General features: G+C 51.0%; 2 protein-coding genes across 2 annotated transcripts; both read right to left on the bottom strand.

The window, feature by feature from the left end:
- Nucleotides 1-204: 204 nt before the first annotated feature.
- Nucleotides 205-9,356, bottom strand: LOC130924591 (uncharacterized). The gene is made up of 2 exons (XM_057851254.1): nt 7,429-9,356; nt 205-4,573 (listed from the first exon to the last, which is right to left on the bottom strand). The coding sequence occupies exon 2, from the start codon at nt 4,553-4,555 to the stop codon at nt 2,882-2,884; it is 1,674 nt and encodes a 557-aa protein (XP_057707237.1). The 5' UTR covers nt 4,556-4,573; nt 7,429-9,356; the 3' UTR covers nt 205-2,881.
- Nucleotides 9,357-9,438: 82 nt separating this feature from the next.
- Nucleotides 9,439-17,512, bottom strand: LOC130924590 (uncharacterized). The gene is made up of 2 exons (XM_057851253.1): nt 14,920-17,512; nt 9,439-12,064 (listed from the first exon to the last, which is right to left on the bottom strand). The coding sequence occupies exon 2, from the start codon at nt 12,044-12,046 to the stop codon at nt 10,373-10,375; it is 1,674 nt and encodes a 557-aa protein (XP_057707236.1). The 5' UTR covers nt 12,047-12,064; nt 14,920-17,512; the 3' UTR covers nt 9,439-10,372.
- Nucleotides 17,513-20,297: the final 2,785 nt, after the last annotated feature.

Raw genomic sequence — 20,297 nt, 5'->3', positions numbered from 1 at the left:
CGTCGCCCGTAACCGTGGCCTCTCGCGTCGGGATTCGACTGCTTCGCCCTTCGCGGACCGCCTTCCGGTCCCGGTCGTCGACGGCGTAGGTTCACCGACTTTCTCCCACCGGGCAGCAGAGCAGAGCAGGACCTCGGTCTTAGACGAAGCGATAAAACGTCACGCCAAATAGGACTTTAGCCCGTTCCCCCATAAATTCCTTCTCTAGCCTCCCACAGTTCAACTGTCGGCGCCCTTCAGTATTCCGACTCTAGTCCCATAATACAATAGCCGCTCGACTTATGTGCAACTTCACGGTAGACTTCACCTATTTCAAGTAGCAGGACCACCGTTCATTCCTCCTAAAACAAGCATCCCCACCGCACATTGCTACGGTGTCCCCCAGTATGAGAAAAAAAAAGGGGGCCTAATATGTCCAGTTAGAAGTTAAAAAAATTATTTCCATCTCCCCGCGCATTTTGCGGGAGTTCTATTCGTTCCCCAACTCACCTGACTGGCGTCCCGCCATAATTGACCATCCCCGCCATTTTTGCCCGCCCTCGGGCAAGTGCACGAGTCCGCACGGACCTTGCTAAAATACGTGGCCGCAGCCGTGACTAATACGCACCAATATGTCATTATTTCCGTTTTCATTTAGTAGTGTACTCACCTCGTTTTTTTGTACGACCACTTGTCGTCCAAGGGGCTCCGAGCTAAGTACCTCTAGTCGCACGTTAAATAGTTCGGTCGCATCGGAGAACTTCGGGAAAGAACGCCCTCACGCCACTTGACTTTCCCCGCCCACCTCCGGTGGCCGACGTCGGAAGCCGCAAGGTTTCACGGGAGATGTAGTCGCCTTCACGGGCGTCACCGCGGCACATCGTTTCAAACTCGAACCGAACGGTGTCTATCCAGCACCCCAGCGGTTCGTTCGTCCGTCCTCGCGTTCGGATCGCCGCGGAAGCCTCTCACTGGATTTCCCGTGTTCTTGTTTTGACAGTATACGTGTTTTTGTATTTCATTTTTTAGGGCAATTACAATTGCCTCTGTTCGACACCAGTCGTCGCTTTTTTACCATGTTTATGTCTCATACAGCGGCACATCTTCGTATCCGTTCGGAAAGAATCGTGCCCCCGACGGTCGGGCTCTTCGCGTCATTTCCGGTCGCCTGGACTACATTCTCGCAAAGCCCTCTGGGAGATGTAGTCGCCCTCCACGGCATTTATGCTTTTTACACATGGCTTCTTACGTCGCGCGAATTCGCAAATAGACGTTAACGGCCCGCGTGATTTCACTCCGTAGCACAACAAGGCCTTCGCGCTAGGAAGATCTGACCATTGTGTCCGCGATCCGAGCATCGACTCGGCTAACGCACTTCCGCGTTCGTGTGTTTCCACTTGAATTTCCAGCGATCGCTTTTTTCACCGCGATCGGATTCACCCGGGCCACAAAGGTCGCCGGTTTCGCAAAGTCTGACACCGCCATTTCCCTTGTCTCCCTGGCGCACGGCGGGCCGACACGAACGTGACAGGACGAATGGAGATCGCGCCGTTAGTAATCCAGCCCCTCGGGGCGCTTCCGGTTGGTCGGCCACAGGCCGCGCAAAGCCTCACGGGAATTGTAGTAGCCGTGCGCGGCATCTCTGTACCAAAACTCCTTATGTCCGACTAATCGCGCAAAGTTAATTTTAAAACATGATTTCTCCCCACTTCCATAGGCCAGTCAGGCAGCCCAAAATGGAACTTTCCTTCCTTCCTTCTGTTACGTATGTCAAAAGTTGAACGACGGCACTTCCGTGTTTTACTCCATTGAGCAGCCAGCCATTGACTTGCATAGACGCGTGCTTACTTCCGCCCCGACTCCCACATGGCTATTTTCTAAGCCAATCAGGCGTTGCTACGTCATCGTAGCGGCGACCGAAACGGCGCTATCTACCTGTAACGTTTATTTACGTCCCAAATAAACAATTAAAATTAATCCCTAAATTCATCCAGTAGCCCAAAAACCCCCAATATTAACCCCAATAATTCCTATTAGCTCACCAGTATAATAAAAAGTAAATTATTAAAGTATTGGTGATAAACTAATCTCCCCTCGGGGCAAAACACGTACACTGGCGCCCTCCGGTGGGAAAGAAAACAAATTACAACTACTTACTATAGGTCATAGAAGAGTCCCATTGTCCTGATTGGGAGCCACACCGTCTAAAACCTGTTCTTGGGAAAAACATACGGTCTCCGAGAGTCATTTGTCCATTTTTCAAACAACACGGCCAAACGTCCAAAGTTGTTAAGCAAACATATTTATTAATTAACAAACGGGAATCAACAATCCTTATTGAACGAACAAAGAAAAGTACACTCAAAAACACAACCGAATTATCACCAGGGCAAGAGAGGGCCCCTTCAAAAACGCCGGAATACCAGCATAAATTGTATTGAAAAAATATGAACAAAAACAAACCAACAAGAACCTGAAAAAGAATTATATATAGAGATTATGTACATGTACGTGTATACATACATATATAAAAAAATTATCCACCCATATACATATGGTACAATATGAAAAAAAACAATCCGAGAAAGAAAAAAAAAAAAAAAAACCTTTTCTTACAAGCCTTGAAACAAAACCAAACCGTCCCATGAAAACAAGAAAAGCCCACCAAAGTCCTCTTAACTCAAAAATCGCACAGTTATAAACACAGAAAGCAAAAACAGCCCAACGGGCATCGCACTCGGAAGCGAGGCATAAACCGTGTCGGCGGGTGCGTGGCTGCAAACGTCACGAACAAAGAGCTCAATTTTACGAAGGGACAGAGAGTGGTGGAAAAATTATTTTTTATATTTTTGGGGAGGACGGGTCCAGCCGTAAGTTTTCCTATTCGGAAAACCCGGAGACACTACAAACGTCCCCCTTCCAAAAAACCTTCGTACCACAAGGCCCACATATTTTTGGCCGTGGCTGGGGACCAGTGGATCCCGTCCCCGAGCGTCTCAAATAATTGGTCTCCCAATTTAGGGATCCCGTAACCTGTCTCTCCTATCATAAAATTGAGCTGTTCTATTTTGGCCCGTACGAAGTTGGTCATTAACGGCGAGTGGTTTATTCTCGGGATACCTATATCGCTCTGCGGGAAAGTCTTCTTCGCCACCTCGGCCAGATTCTTGACGTCTTCTCTGAGTTTCGAGGGGTTCGTTTGGTTTCTGTCGTTCAGGCCTACTGAAAGGATGACTTTCTTGGGAGGGACCACTATTTTGGTTCTGAAGGCCAGAACGTGAACCAGGTGGTTCATTTTGGCGCCCGGATAGGAGTCCATTTGAACGTTCGTGTTTCTGACTCCCGGTAGCCTAGAGATGTTTGAATCGCCCATGATTAATATGGGCCTATCCACCACTAGGTCCCAATTCCCGTATTTGTCACCCTTATGGTCGTGAAATTTAAACAATTGCATTCCGTCAATTCGCAACTTGACGCCCTCCCCCTTACTGACACCCCACTCGCCTTCTTTCTCCACCGGACGTCCAGGGGCCGCTTCGTCCGGCATGCGAAGCGCTCGCGGGACAAGGGCTCTCTGCGGTTTTCCACCGGGGGTCTCGCTCATGTCCCCGCGAGGCGGGGACGGCGCCATCAGGCTCTCGAGGATCGGGGAGGTCATCACCACCGTGCTCGTGTCTACCGTCTCGATGTCCCAAGGCGGGGCTTCCTCCACTTCCATCAGGGCGTCGTCCGAGATCAGGTCGATTTCCGGCAAGGTGGGCGTGATCGCCCTTTCGAGGGCCTCGACCAGGGGGTCGGAGGGCTCCTCCGGTCCCAACAGGACTTCTAACGGCGGGGTGTATTCTGCAAGCAGTGCATCCAGATCTAAGTCATCATCGGTCGTTCTTACCGACTTCTGTTTCTTCTTTTTTCCGTGACTTTCGAGGGCCAGGTTCTCTTCGGGTCCGTCGTTCGGCTTCCTTTTGGTCGGCGCCCCAGGGTTCGCGGTCGACGTGGACGGCCGCGTTTCTTCGGCGTTGCTCGGCCCCTCCGGGGTCCAGGCGTCCGTTTGCGTGTACGCGGAGACCATCGGTCTCGTCGACGGACCTGGAATCGACGCGTCCGGCCTATCTACCGGGGTGTCCCATCTACCTGTCGGGGGCTGAGCTCCCGCTACACCCATAATAAATTCAATTTCCGCGCTCGCCTTCGCCAGAGTGGCCTGCCGTAGAGTGTCTAGATCTAATCTAGCCCACTTCACCGCCAAGGACAGCGCGTCTTGCCAGCGTGCATTTTTGAACCTGCCGAGTTCAATTTTAAGCGACGCCAAAGTTTCCGAATAATGTTCGAAGAGCGACTGTTGTGTCACGTACGCCCAATTCTTAGCATTGTACTTGGTCAATGTATTGATTTTCTCATTCGGATTGGAGGGCTTGACCCCTTCTACCAGTGATTTTTCCAGGAGTCGAATGCCCCATGGCGGGCGGTCGGCGTCCGCCACACTCTCAAGATGGTGTGACGTCCTGATGAACCTTGTCATCAGTCTGGCCAGAAATTTCAGATCCCCCGTCGCCAGTTGTTTACCCCGTCCCTCCATTCTCACCGCGAAGTTTTCCTGGATTTCAGAGAGCCAATAGGAATACAAACAGAAAGACAAAATTCACCGAGTCAATTTCCGAGGGTATTTCGAAATTGATAAAAAATTCAAGATTAATTATTCCGCACGAAAGCCGCACCACTCCGTCTCCTGAAAAAACCTTTTTTGTTTAAATCCAACGTATACCCACCCTTTCAAATATCAGCGAGCTACATTAGGTCAGACATCCAAGGAATTGGAAGAAAAAGAAGGAAAGAAGAGAGAGTATGGAAACGTTAGTGTTATTTCAATCAAAGGCCCGTATGGTAGACCCCCGAAGGGTTTCCGGATTCACCCCGTTAGGGTTGGTCCGAGTGGTGGGGGCAAATGACTCCTTTCTAATCGTGTCCAGTCCCTTGTTAGGAAACTGGAAAGGAGGGGTGAATTGAGTTTAGTTCACGGGGGTGGGATTAGGTGTCCAATTCTAAAGTGGACAAAGTCCTTTTGTTGAGTTTAGTGGAAGAGAACAGGGAAGGGCCTACCGAGACCAAAATTTGGGCAAGACTCTTCGTTGGGGTTAGTCGAAAGGAAGGGTGGTTCCACAGGCCACCGAGGGGTTTCCACACGTACCTCGTTAAGTTTAGCTCACGGGGTCAAGTGCCCTATTCCAAATCGGATAGCGCCCTCTAGTTAAGTTTAGTGGAAGAGGATGGGGAAGGTTGTTCTACCGAGACCCAAAGAGGGCCCTAGCTCAGATTAAGTTTAGTTCAATTTATTTCCCTAGGACTTTTATGTTTAGTGGGGGGGAAGGGGGGGGGGGGGTTTGTTTGTTTACAATAAATCCAATTAAGTATATCAATTGCCCGGAGGTAGCCAAAAAGAGGGGGGCCGTCGCGATCAGCAAAGGGGGAGTAGACCAGACCCGACCGCACCGCACCGCGGCTAAAACCAACTAGCCCGCAACGGCTTACCGATCGGAAAAAACCAGAATATCACAGGACTCACGGGACGGGAGGACCTTGACTAGGTCCCAAACGTCAGTCGATGTCGCCGCAAGACTTCAAAGGGAAACAGTCGTCCGGGGTTCTGGCGGGTTAGGTGAGTACACTCTATCTCGATGGCATCCCCGGTACGTCTTACGACTACCCGGTGTGTGGAGTACCAAAGGCAATGCGACTGACCCTCGCTAGTCACTGTGACCCCCTTCTTACTTTGGCGACATCAGTCGACGCACAGGAATCGCCCGTCCGGGGCCACGGTTCGGTCCCGATCAACGGGACGGTTTCTTCCTTAAAATGAACTCGACAACATACTCGTCAATCTAACAGAGTTGGGCCAAGAAGTCGCCTCGCCCCCGTGTTGATCAGGCGGTAGCGTTTAGCGCTCACCGCCCGGTTCCATCCGTAGAAACCACGTACTTCCCCTAGTGCGCGCAACCCGATACTTACCGACCAGGTAGGAGAACGCCCCACGGTTAACGGGACCTATTACCGAAATTATACTGATTTTTAAGAGAAAAATTGGACTGGGGGAAAGAAACCTCGACCTAAGTGTGTGCGAAAGAGACACAGAGAAAAATAGAGAGAGAGAGAGAGAGAGAGAGAGAGAGAGAGTGTGTGTGTAAGAAAGAAGGAGAGAAAGAGAGAGACAAAGAAAAAAATTAAGAGAAGGAGAGAGAGAGAGAGAAAGAGAGAGAGATAAAGAGTGGCAGCAAAAGAAAAGGAGAGAGAGCGTGAGAAGGAAGGAGAGAGAGAGAGAGAGAGAAAAAATTAGAGATGGAAAGAAATAGAGAGAGAAAAAAAGAGAGATAGAGAGGAAGCAGCCAAAATCAAAGAAATAAGTACAAATAGAGCTAAAAACCAAGCGCGCGCGCTAGCGCGCGCACAACCGTGTCGGCGGCGTCACCAGGGTGGGAGAGAACCCCCCTGCCCACAGACTGTAGCAAAATCAACCGAAAATCCACATGGATATCAGGGATGACTTATCGTAAGTACCGCGCGTGCGATCACACGACCGCACGTGACTTATGTAAAAAATCATACATACATCTATATATATATATATATATATATACACACATACATATATATACACACACACACACACACCCACACGTGTAAAATGGGGCCCGCAGGCCCCCATTCATATCCCAGAAGCAAGCGTTAGCGCGCTAGCATTCGAGCGTGACCGTCCCTCGTCTCCCAACGTAGAGGGAGCGATCCGCTCGGCGTCGAAAGAAGAAAAACCATAAGCCCCACCCGGAGACATTCACCTCCATGAAAGTTTTGAAACTACGACGACCCCGTCCGGGTTCGGTGCGGTTCTTAACGGAGCTGGGTAAAGTGGACCTGCGTCGTCAGCAGCGGTCCCCACAGTCCTCGACTGTTTCGGGCCATTTATTCACTGGACAGCCTCGTGTGGGGGGGCCCCGTCCGGGACGATCAACTCCCGGACCCGTCCACTATACTATCGGAGTACCCGCATGGTTCGTCGGAGGTCAGCGTGGGATTACCCGGACCGCCTAGGGTCCCGGACCCCCTTCGCCTTTGTTTCCTGGAGCGCTGCGTCAGCAGTTTTCCTTTTTGGGAACGGTTTTTTCGGCACTTTGCTCGGTTCAGCACGCCCGCGGGCGGTCTCGTGACCGGAGCCCGTTCCGGTCGCGGCCTACGGCCTTTGCAGCCCTTCTTTTGGCAGCGTGCGCGCGCGCGCGAGAGAAATACCGGCGGCGGACCTGTTCGAGGTCCGTGCACACACACGCGCACGTACGCACACACTCACACACAGAGAAAGTAGTACTGGACAGGCACACGTGTCTATTCAGAATCGGTCCCTTCCGGGTGCCCCGGCCGCCGCGCAACCGGACGAAGGCGGCGGGGAGTCGTCACCAGACTTACCGTGTATTCGCAGTCTTGTTTTCATCAATTTTCTCTCGCCGAGTCACGGCACTTCAGCGGCGGCGTCGCCCGTAACCGTGGCCTCTCGCGTCGGGATTCGACTGCTTCGCCCTTCGCGGACCGCCTTCCGGTCCCGGTCGTCGACGGCGTAGGTTCACCGACTTTCTCCCACCGGGCAGCAGAGCAGAGCAGGACCTCGGTCTTAGACGAAGCGATAAAACGTCACGCCAAATAGGACTTTAGCCCGTTCCCCCCATAAATTCCTTCTCTAGCCTCCCACAGTTCAACTGTCGGCGCCCTTCAGTATTCCGACTCTAGTCCCATAATACAATAGCCGCTCGACTTATGTGCAACTTCACGGTAGACTTCACCTATTTCAAGTAGCAGGACCACCGTTCATTCCTCCTAAAACAAGCATCCCCACCGCACATTGCTACGGTGTCCCCCAGTATGAGAAAAAAAAGGGGGCCTAATATGTCCAGTTAGAAGTTAAAAAAATTATTTCCATCTCCCCGCGCATTTTGCGGGAGTTCTATTCGTTCCCCAACTCACCTGACTGGCGTCCCGCCATAATTGACCATCCCCGCCATTTTTGCCCGCCCTCGGGCAAGTGCACGAGTCCGCACGGACCTTGCTAAAATACGTGGCCGCAGCCGTGACTAATACGCACCAATATGTCATTATTTCCGTTTTCATTTAGTAGTGTACTCACCTCGTTTTTTTGTACGACCACTTGTCGTCCAAGGGGCTCCGAGCTAAGTACCTCTAGTCGCACGTTAAATAGTTCGGTCGCATCGGAGAACTTCGGGAAAGAACGCCCTCACGCCACTTGACTTTCCCCGCCCACCTCCGGTGGCCGACGTCGGAAGCCGCAAGGTTTCACGGGAGATGTAGTCGCCTTCACGGGCGTCACCGCGGCACATCGTTTCAAACTCGAACCGAACGGTGTCTATCCAGCACCCCAGCGGTTCGTTCGTCCGTCCTCGCGTTCGGATCGCCGCGGAAGCCTCTCACTGGATTTCCCGTGTTCTTGTTTTGACAGTATACGTGTTTTTGTATTTCATTTTTTAGGGCAATTACAATTGCCTCTGTTCGACACCAGTCGTCGCTTTTTTACCATGTTTATGTCTCATACAGCGGCACATCTTCGTATCCGTTCGGAAAGAATCGTGCCCCCGACGGTCGGGCTCTTCGCGTCATTTCCGGTCGCCTGGACTACATTCTCGCAAAGCCCTCTGGGAGATGTAGTCGCCCTCCACGGCATTTATGCTTTTTACACATGGCTTCTTACGTCGCGCGAATTCGCAAATAGACGTTAACGGCCCGCGTGATTTCACTCCGTAGCACAACAAGGCCTTCGCGCTAGGAAGATCTGACCATTGTGTCCGCGATCCGAGCATCGACTCGGCTAACGCACTTCCGCGTTCGTGTGTTTCCACTTGAATTTCCAGCGATCGCTTTTTTCACCGCGATCGGATTCACCCGGGCCACAAAGGTCGCCGGTTTCGCAAAGTCTGACACCGCCATTTCCCTTGTCTCCCTGGCGCACGGCGGGCCGACACGAACGTGACAGGACGAATGGAGATCGCGCCGTTAGTAATCCAGCCCCTCGGGGCGCTTCCGGTTGGTCGGCCACAGGCCGCGCAAAGCCTCACGGGAATTGTAGTAGCCGTGCGCGGCATCTCTGTACCAAAACTCCTTATGTCCGACTAATCGCGCAAAGTTAATTTTAAAACATGATTTCTCCCCACTTCCATAGGCCAGTCAGGCAGCCCAAAATGGAACTTTCCTTCCTTCCTTCTGTTACGTATGTCAAAAGTTGAACGACGGCACTTCCGTGTTTTACTCCATTGAGCAGCCAGCCATTGACTTGCATAGACGCGTGCTTACTTCCGCCCCGACTCCCACATGGCTATTTTCTAAGCCAATCAGGCGTTGCTACGTCATCGTAGCGGCGACCGAAACGGCGCTATCTACCTGTAACGTTTATTTACGTCCCAAATAAACAATTAAAATTAATCCCTAAATTCATCCAGTAGCCCAAAAACCCCCAATATTAACCCCAATAATTCCTATTAGCTCACCAGTATAATAAAAAGTAAATTATTAAAGTATTGGTGATAAACTAATCTCCCCTCGGGGCAAAACACGTACACTGGCGCCCTCCGGTGGGAAAGAAAACAAATTACAACTACTTACTATAGGTCATAGAAGAGTCCCATTGTCCTGATTGGGAGCCACACCGTCTAAAACCTGTTCTTGGGAAAAACATACGGTCTCCGAGAGTCATTTGTCCATTTTTCAAACAACACGGCCAAACGTCCAAAGTTGTTAAGCAAACATATTTATTAATTAACAAACGGGAATCAACAATCCTTATTGAACGAACAAAGAAAAGTACACTCAAAAACACAACCGAATTATCACCAGGGCAAGAGAGGGCCCCTTCAAAAACGCCGGAATACCAGCATAAATTGTATTGAAAAAATATGAACAAAAACAAACCAACAAGAACCTGAAAAAGAATTATATATAGAGATTATGTACATGTACGTGTATACATACATATATAAAAAAATTATCCACCCATATACATATGGTACAATATGAAAAAAAACAATCCGAGAAAGAAAAAAAAAAAAAAAAACCTTTTCTTACAAGCCTTGAAACAAAACCAAACCGTCCCATGAAAACAAGAAAAGCCCACCAAAGTCCTCTTAACTCAAAAATCGCACAGTTATAAACACAGAAAGCAAAAACAGCCCAACGGGCATCGCACTCGGAAGCGAGGCATAAACCGTGTCGGCGGGTGCGTGGCTGCAAACGTCACGAACAAAGAGCTCAATTTTACGAAGGGACAGAGAGTGGTGGAAAAATTATTTTTTATATTTTTGGGGAGGACGGGTCCAGCCGTAAGTTTTCCTATTCGGAAAACCCGGAGACACTACAAACGTCCCCCTTCCAAAAAACCTTCGTACCACAAGGCCCACATATTTTTGGCCGTGGCTGGGGACCAGTGGATCCCGTCCCCGAGCGTCTCAAATAATTGGTCTCCCAATTTAGGGATCCCGTAACCTGTCTCTCCTATCATAAAATTGAGCTGTTCTATTTTGGCCCGTACGAAGTTGGTCATTAACGGCGAGTGGTTTATTCTCGGGATACCTATATCGCTCTGCGGGAAAGTCTTCTTCGCCACCTCGGCCAGATTCTTGACGTCTTCTCTGAGTTTCGAGGGGTTCGTTTGGTTTCTGTCGTTCAGGCCTACTGAAAGGATGACTTTCTTGGGAGGGACCACTATTTTGGTTCTGAAGGCCAGAACGTGAACCAGGTGGTTCATTTTGGCGCCCGGATAGGAGTCCATTTGAACGTTCGTGTTTCTGACTCCCGGTAGCCTAGAGATGTTTGAATCGCCCATGATTAATATGGGCCTATCCACCACTAGGTCCCAATTCCCGTATTTGTCACCCTTATGGTCGTGAAATTTAAACAATTGCATTCCGTCAATTCGCAACTTGACGCCCTCCCCCTTACTGACACCCCACTCGCCTTCTTTCTCCACCGGACGTCCAGGGGCCGCTTCGTCCGGCATGCGAAGCGCTCGCGGGACAAGGGCTCTCTGCGGTTTTCCACCGGGGGTCTCGCTCATGTCCCCGCGAGGCGGGGACGGCGCCATCAGGCTCTCGAGGATCGGGGAGGTCATCACCACCGTGCTCGTGTCTACCGTCTCGATGTCCCAAGGCGGGGCTTCCTCCACTTCCATCAGGGCGTCGTCCGAGATCAGGTCGATTTCCGGCAAGGTGGGCGTGATCGCCCTTTCGAGGGCCTCGACCAGGGGGTCGGAGGGCTCCTCCGGTCCCAACAGGACTTCTAACGGCGGGGTGTATTCTGCAAGCAGTGCATCCAGATCTAAGTCATCATCGGTCGTTCTTACCGACTTCTGTTTCTTCTTTTTTCCGTGACTTTCGAGGGCCAGGTTCTCTTCGGGTCCGTCGTTCGGCTTCCTTTTGGTCGGCGCCCCAGGGTTCGCGGTCGACGTGGACGGCCGCGTTTCTTCGGCGTTGCTCGGCCCCTCCGGGGTCCAGGCGTCCGTTTGCGTGTACGCGGAGACCATCGGTCTCGTCGACGGACCTGGAATCGACGCGTCCGGCCTATCTACCGGGGTGTCCCATCTACCTGTCGGGGGCTGAGCTCCCGCTACACCCATAATAAATTCAATTTCCGCGCTCGCCTTCGCCAGAGTGGCCTGCCGTAGAGTGTCTAGATCTAATCTAGCCCACTTCACCGCCAAGGACAGCGCGTCTTGCCAGCGTGCATTTTTGAACCTGCCGAGTTCAATTTTAAGCGACGCCAAAGTTTCCGAATAATGTTCGAAGAGCGACTGTTGTGTCACGTACGCCCAATTCTTAGCATTGTACTTGGTCAATGTATTGATTTTCTCATTCGGATTGGAGGGCTTGACCCCTTCTACCAGTGATTTTTCCAGGAGTCGAATGCCCCATGGCGGGCGGTCGGCGTCCGCCACACTCTCAAGATGGTGTGACGTCCTGATGAACCTTGTCATCAGTCTGGCCAGAAATTTCAGATCCCCCGTCGCCAGTTGTTTACCCCGTCCCTCCATTCTCACCGCGAAGTTTTCCTGGATTTCAGAGAGCCAATAGGAATACAAACAGAAAGACAAAATTCACCGAGTCAATTTCCGAGGGTATTTCGAAATTGATAAAAAATTCAAGATTAATTATTCCGCACGAAAGCCGCACCACTCCGTCTCCTGAAAAAACCTTTTTTGTTTAAATCCAACGTATACCCACCCTTTCAAATATCAGCGAGCTACATTAGGTCAGACATCCAAGGAATTGGAAGAAAAAGAAGGAAAGAAGAGAGAGTATGGAAACGTTAGTGTTATTTCAATCAAAGGCCCGTATGGTAGACCCCCGAAGGGTTTCCGGATTCACCCCGTTAGGGTTGGTCCGAGTGGTGGGGGCAAATGACTCCTTTCTAATCGTGTCCAGTCCCTTGTTAGGAAACTGGAAAGGAGGGGTGAATTGAGTTTAGTTCACGGGGGTGGGATTAGGTGTCCAATTCTAAAGTGGACAAAGTCCTTTTGTTGAGTTTAGTGGAAGAGAACAGGGAAGGGCCTACCGAGACCAAAATTTGGGCAAGACTCTTCGTTGGGGTTAGTCGAAAGGAAGGGTGGTTCCACAGGCCACCGAGGGGTTTCCACACGTACCTCGTTAAGTTTAGCTCACGGGGTCAAGTGCCCTATTCCAAATCGGATAGCGCCCTCTAGTTAAGTTTAGTGGAAGAGGATGGGGAAGGTTGTTCTACCGAGACCCAAAGAGGGCCCTAGCTCAGATTAAGTTTAGTTCAATTTATTTCCCTAGGACTTTTATGTTTAGTGGGGGGGAAGGGGGGGGGGGGGTTTGTTTGTTTACAATAAATCCAATTAAGTATATCAATTGCCCGGAGGTAGCCAAAAAGAGGGGGGCCGTCGCGATCAGCAAAGGGGGAGTAGACCAGACCCGACCGCACCGCACCGCGGCTAAAACCAACTAGCCCGCAACGGCTTACCGATCGGAAAAAACCAGAATATCACAGGACTCACGGGACGGGAGGACCTTGACTAGGTCCCAAACGTCAGTCGATGTCGCCGCAAGACTTCAAAGGGAAACAGTCGTCCGGGGTTCTGGCGGGTTAGGTGAGTACACTCTATCTCGATGGCATCCCCGGTACGTCTTACGACTACCCGGTGTGTGGAGTACCAAAGGCAATGCGACTGACCCTCGCTAGTCACTGTGACCCCCTTCTTACTTTGGCGACATCAGTCGACGCACAGGAATCGCCCGTCCGGGGCCACGGTTCGGTCCCGATCAACGGGACGGTTTCTTCCTTAAAATGAACTCGACAACATACTCGTCAATCTAACAGAGTTGGGCCAAGAAGTCGCCTCGCCCCCGTGTTGATCAGGCGGTAGCGTTTAGCGCTCACCGCCCGGTTCCATCCGTAGAAACCACGTACTTCCCCTAGTGCGCGCAACCCGATACTTACCGACCAGGTAGGAGAACGCCCCACGGTTAACGGGACCTATTACCGAAATTATACTGATTTTTAAGAGAAAAATTGGACTGGGGGAAAGAAACCTCGACCTAAGTGTGTGCGAAAGAGACACAGAGAAAAATAGAGAGAGAGAGAGAGAGAGAGAGAGAGAGAGAGTGTGTGTGTAAGAAAGAAGGAGAGAAAGAGAGAGACAAAGAAAAAAATTAAGAGAAGGAGAGAGAGAGAGAGAAAGAGAGAGAGATAAAGAGTGGCAGCAAAAGAAAAGGAGAGAGAGCGTGAGAAGGAAGGAGAGAGAGAGAGAGAGAGAAAAAATTAGAGATGGAAAGAAATAGAGAGAGAAAAAAAGAGAGATAGAGAGGAAGCAGCCAAAATCAAAGAAATAAGTACAAATAGAGCTAAAAACCAAGCGCGCGCGCTAGCGCGCGCACAACCGTGTCGGCGGCGTCACCAGGGTGGGAGAGAACCCCCCTGCCCACAGACTGTAGCAAAATCAACCGAAAATCCACATGGATATCAGGGATGACTTATCGTAAGTACCGCGCGTGCGATCACACGACCGCACGTGACTTATGTAAAAAATCATACATACATCTATATATATATATATATATATATACACACATACATATATATACACACACACACACACACCCACACGTGTAAAATGGGGCCCGCAGGCCCCCATTCATATCCCAGAAGCAAGCGTTAGCGCGCTAGCATTCGAGCGTGACCGTCCCTCGTCTCCCAACGTAGAGGGAGCGATCCGCTCGGCGTCGAAAGAAGAAAAACCATAAGCCCCACCCGGAGACATTCACCTCCATGAAAGTTTTGAAACTACGACGACCCCGTCCGGGTTCGGTGCGGTTCTTAACGGAGCTGGGTAAAGTGGACCTGCGTCGTCAGCAGCGGTCCCCACAGTCCTCGACTGTTTCGGGCCATTTATTCACTGGACAGCCTCGTGTGGGGGGGCCCCGTCCGGGACGATCAACTCCCGGACCCGTCCACTATACTATCGGAGTACCCGCATGGTTCGTCGGAGGTCAGCGTGGGATTACCCGGACCGCCTAGGGTCCCGGACCCCCTTCGCCTTTGTTTCCTGGAGCGCTGCGTCAGCAGTTTTCCTTTTTGGGAACGGTTTTTTCGGCACTTTGCTCGGTTCAGCACGCCCGCGGGCGGTCTCGTGACCGGAGCCCGTTCCGGTCGCGGCCTACGGCCTTTGCAGCCCTTCTTTTGGCAGCGTGCGCGCGCGCGCGAGAGAAATACCGGCGGCGGACCTGTTCGAGGTCCGTGCACACACACGCGCACGTACGCACACACTCACACACAGAGAAAGTAGTACTGGACAGGCACACGTGTCTATTCAGAATCGGTCCCTTCCGGGTGCCCCGGCCGCCGCGCAACCGGACGAAGGCGGCGGGGAGTCGTCACCAGACTTACCGTGTATTCGCAGTCTTGTTTTCATCAATTTTCTCTCGCCGAGTCACGGCACTTCAGCGGCGGCGTCGCCCGTAACCGTGGCCTCTCGCGTCGGGATTCGACTGCTTCGCCCTTCGCGGACCGCCTTCCGGTCCCGGTCGTCGACGGCGTAGGTTCACCGACTTTCTCCCACCGGGCAGCAGAGCAGAGCAGGACCTCGGTCTTAGACGAAGCGATAAAACGTCACGCCAAATAGGACTTTAGCCCGTTCCCCCCATAAATTCCTTCTCTAGCCTCCCACAGTTCAACTGTCGGCGCCCTTCAGTATTCCGACTCTAGTCCCATAATACAATAGCCGCTCGACTTATGTGCAACTTCACGGTAGACTTCACCTATTTCAAGTAGCAGGACCACCGTTCATTCCTCCTAAAACAAGCATCCCCACCGCACATTGCTACGGTGTCCCCCAGTATGAGAAAAAAAAGGGGGCCTAATATGTCCAGTTAGAAGTTAAAAAAATTATTTCCATCTCCCCGCGCATTTTGCGGGAGTTCTATTCGTTCCCCAACTCACCTGACTGGCGTCCCGCCATAATTGACCATCCCCGCCATTTTTGCCCGCCCTCGGGCAAGTGCACGAGTCCGCACGGACCTTGCTAAAATACGTGGCCGCAGCCGTGACTAATACGCACCAATATGTCATTATTTCCGTTTTCATTTAGTAGTGTACTCACCTCGTTTTTTTGTACGACCACTTGTCGTCCAAGGGGCTCCGAGCTAAGTACCTCTAGTCGCACGTTAAATAGTTCGGTCGCATCGGAGAACTTCGGGAAAGAACGCCCTCACGCCACTTGACTTTCCCCGCCCACCTCCGGTGGCCGACGTCGGAAGCCGCAAGGTTTCACGGGAGATGTAGTCGCCTTCACGGGCGTCACCGCGGCACATCGTTTCAAACTCGAACCGAACGGTGTCTATCCAGCACCCCAGCGGTTCGTTCGTCCGTCCTCGCGTTCGGATCGCCGCGGAAGCCTCTCACTGGATTTCCCGTGTTCTTGTTTTGACAGTATACGTGTTTTTGTATTTCATTTTTTAGGGCAATTACAATTGCCTCTGTTCGACACCAGTCGTCGCTTTTTTACCATGTTTATGTCTCATACAGCGGCACATCTTCGTATCCGTTCGGAAAGAATCGTGCCCCCGACGGTCGGGCTCTTCGCGTCATTTCCGGTCGCCTGGACTACATTCTCGCAAAGCCCTCTGGGAGATGTAGTCGCCCTCCACGGCATTTATGCTTTTTACACATGGCTTCTTACGTCGCGCGAATTCGCAAATAGACGTTAACGGCCCGCGTGATTTCACTCCGTAGCACAACAAGGCCTTCGCGCTAGGAAGATCTGACCATTGTGTCCGCGATCCGAGCATCGACTCGGCTAACGCACTTCCGCGTTCGTGTGTTTCCACTTGAATTTCCAGCGATCGCTTTTTTCACCGCGATCGGATTCACCCGGGCCACAAAGGTCGCCGGTTTCGCAAAGTCTGACACCGCCATTTCCCTTGTCTCCCTGGCGCACGGCGGGCCGACACGAACGTGACAGGACGAATGGAGATCGCGCCGTTAGTAATCCAGCCCCTCGGGGCGCTTCCGGTTGGTCGGCCACAGGCCGCGCAAAGCCTCACGGGAATTGTAGTAGCCGTGCGCGGCATCTCTGTACCAAAACTCCTTATGTCCGACTAATCGCGCAAAGTTAATTTTAAAACATGATTTCTCCCCACTTCCATAGGCCAGTCAGGCAGCCCAAAATGGAACTTTCCTTCCTTCCTTCTGTTACGTATGTCAAAAGTTGAACGACGGCACTTCCGTGTTTTACTCCATTGAGCAGCCAGCCATTGACTTGCATAGACGCGTGCTTACTTCCGCCCCGACTCCCACATGGCTATTTTCTAAGCCAATCAGGCGTTGCTACGTCATCGTAGCGGCGACCGAAACGGCGCTATCTACCTGTAACGTTTATTTACGTCCCAAATAAACAATTAAAATTAATCCCTAAATTCATCCAGTAGCCCAAAAACCCCCAATATTAACCCCAATAATTCCTATTAGCTCACCAGTATAATAAAAAGTAAATTATTAAAGTATTGGTGATAAACTAATCTCCCCTCGGGGCAAAACACGTACACTGGCGCCCTCCGGTGGGAAAGAAAACAAATTACAACTACTTACTATAGGTCATAGAAGAGTCCCATTGTCCTGATTGGGAGCCACACCGTCTAAAACCTGTTCTTGGGAAAAACATACGGTCTCCGAGAGTCATTTGTCCATTTTTCAAACAACACGGCCAAACGTCCAAAGTTGTTAAGCAAACATATTTATTAATTAACAAACGGGAATCAACAATCCTTATTGAACGAACAAAGAAAAGTACACTCAAAAACACAACCGAATTATCACCAGGGCAAGAGAGGGCCCCTTCAAAAACGCCGGAATACCAGCATAAATTGTATTGAAAAAATATGAACAAAAACAAACCAACAAGAACCTGAAAAAGAATTATATATAGAGATTATGTACATGTACGTGTATACATACATATATAAAAAAATTATCCACCCATATACATATGGTACAATATGAAAAAAAACAATCCGAGAAAGAAAAAAAAAAAAAAAACCTTTTCTTACAAGCCTTGAAACAAAACCAAACCGTCCCATGAAAACAAGAAAAGCCCACCAAAGTCCTCTTAACTCAAAAATCGCACAGTTATAAACACAGAAAGCAAAAACAGCCCAACGGGCATCGCACTCGGAAGCGAGGCATAAACCGTGTCGGCGGGTGCGTGGCTGCAAACGTCACGAACAAAGAGCTCAATTTTACGAAGGGACAGAGAGTGGTGGAAAAATTATTTTTTATATTTTTGGGGAGGACGGGTCCAGCCGTAAGTTTTCCTATTCGGAAAACCCGGAGACACTACAAACGTCCCCCTTCCAAAAAACCTTCGTACCACAAGGCCCACATATTTTTGGCCGTGGCTGGGGACCAGTGGATCCCGTCCCCGAGCGTCTCAAATAATTGGTCTCCCAATTTAGGGATCCCGTAACCTGTCTCTCCTATCATAAAATTGAGCTGTTCTATTTTGGCCCGTACGAAGTTGGTCATTAACGGCGAGTGGTTTATTCTCGGGATACCTATATCGCTCTGCGGGAAAGTCTTCTTCGCCACCTCGGCCAGATTCTTGACGTCTTCTCTGAGTTTCGAGGGGTTCGTTTGGTTTCTGTCGTTCAGGCCTACTGAAAGGATGACTTTCTTGGGAGGGACCACTATTTTGGTTCTGAAGGCCAGAACGTGAACCAGGTGGTTCATTTTGGCGCCCGGATAGGAGTCCATTTGAACGTTCGTGTTTCTGACTCCCGGTAGCCTAGAGATGTTTGAATCGCCCATGATTAATATGGGCCTATCCACCACTAGGTCCCAATTCCCGTATTTGTCACCCTTATGGTCGTGAAATTTAAACAATTGCATTCCGTCAATTCGCAACTTGACGCCCTCCCCCTTACTGACACCCCACTCGCCTTCTTTCTCCACCGGACGTCCAGGGGCCGCTTCGTCCGGCATGCGAAGCGCTCGCGGGACAAGGGCTCTCTGCGGTTTTCCACCGGGGGTCTCGCTCATGTCCCCGCGAGGCGGGGACGGCGCCATCAGGCTCTCGAGGATCGGGGAGGTCATCACCACCGTGCTCGTGTCTACCGTCTCGATGTCCCAAGGCGGGGCTTCCTCCACTTCCATCAGGGCGTCGTCCGAGATCAGGTCGATTTCCGGCAAGGTGGGCGTGATCGCCCTTTCGAGGGCCTCGACCAGGGGGTCGGAGGGCTCCTCCGGTCCCAACAGGACTTCTAACGGCGGGGTGTATTCTGCAAGCAGTGCATCCAGATCTAAGTCATCATCGGTCGTTCTTACCGACTTCTGTTTCTTCTTTTTTCCGTGACTTTCGAGGGCCAGGTTCTCTTCGGGTCCGTCGTTCGGCTTCCTTTTGGTCGGCGCCCCAGGGTTCGCGGTCGACGTGGACGGCCGCGTTTCTTCGGCGTTGCTCGGCCCCTCCGGGGTCCAGGCGTCCGTTTGCGTGTACGCGGAGACCATCGGTCTCGTCGACGGACCTGGAATCGACGCGTCCGGCCTATCTACCGGGGTGTCCCATCTACCTGTCGGGGGCTGAGCTCCCGCTACACCCATAATAAATTCAATTTCCGCGCTCGCCTTCGCCAGAGTGGCCTGCCGTAGAGTGTCTAGATCTAATCTAGCCCACTTCACCGCCAAGGACAGCGCGTCTTGCCAGCGTGCATTTTTGAACCTGCCGAGTTCAATTTTAAGCGACGCCAAAGTTTCCGAATAATGTTCGAAGAGCGACTGTTGTGTCACGTACGCCCAATTCTTAGCATTGTACTTGGTCAATGTATTGATTTTCTCATTCGGATTGGAGGGCTTGACCCCTTCTACCAGTGATTTTTCCAGGAGTCGAATGCCCCATGGCGGGCGGTCGGCGTCCGCCACACTCTCAAGATGGTGTGACGTCCTGATGAACCTTGTCATCAGTCTGGCCAGAAATTTCAGATCCCCCGTCGCCAGTTGTTTACCCCGTCCCTCCATTCTCACCGCGAAGTTTTCCTGGATTTCAGAGAGCCAATAGGAATACAAACAGAAAGACAAAATTCACCGAGTCAATTTCCGAGGGTATTTCGAAATTGATAAAAAATTCAAGATTAATTATTCCGCACGAAAGCCGCACCACTCCGTCTCCTGAAAAAACCTTTTTTGTTTAAATCCAACGTATACCCACCCTTTCAAATATCAGCGAGCTACATTAGGTCAGACATCCAAGGAATTGGAAGAAAAAGAAGGAAAGAAGAGAGAGTATGGAAACGTTAGTGTTATTTCAATCAAAGGCCCGTATGGTAGACCCCCGAAGGGTTTCCGGATTCACCCCGTTAGGGTTGGTCCGAGTGGTGGGGGCAAATGACTCCTTTCTAATCGTGTCCAGTCCCTTGTTAGGAAACTGGAAAGGAGGGGTGAATTGAGTTTAGTTCACGGGGGTGGGATTAGGTGTCCAATTCTAAAGTGGACAAAGTCCTTTTGTTGAGTTTAGTGGAAGAGAACAGGGAAGGGCCTACCGAGACCAAAATTTGGGCAAGACTCTTCGTTGGGGTTAGTCGAAAGGAAGGGTGGTTCCACAGGCCACCGAGGGGTTTCCACACGTACCTCGTTAAGTTTAGCTCACGGGGTCAAGTGCCCTATTCCAAATCGGATAGCGCCCTCTAGTTAAGTTTAGTGGAAGAGGATGGGGAAGGTTGTTCTACCGAGACCCAAAGAGGGCCCTAGCTCAGATTAAGTTTAGTTCAATTTATTTCCCT

The sequence above is a fragment of the Corythoichthys intestinalis genome, chromosome 11, assembly GCF_030265065.1.
Source record: "Corythoichthys intestinalis isolate RoL2023-P3 chromosome 11, ASM3026506v1, whole genome shotgun sequence".
Classification (NCBI taxonomy): Eukaryota; Metazoa; Chordata; class Actinopteri; order Syngnathiformes; family Syngnathidae; genus Corythoichthys; species Corythoichthys intestinalis.
Note: the sequence above shows the minus strand (reverse complement) of the source record. Positions and strands in the feature narration are given on the sequence as shown.

Coding starts and splice junctions, on each gene's coding strand:
- LOC130924590 (XM_057851253.1), bottom strand. CDS start 12,046: ATGGAGGGACGGGGTAAACAACTGGCGACGGGGGATCTGAAATTTCTG.
- LOC130924591 (XM_057851254.1), bottom strand. CDS start 4,555: ATGGAGGGACGGGGTAAACAACTGGCGACGGGGGATCTGAAATTTCTG.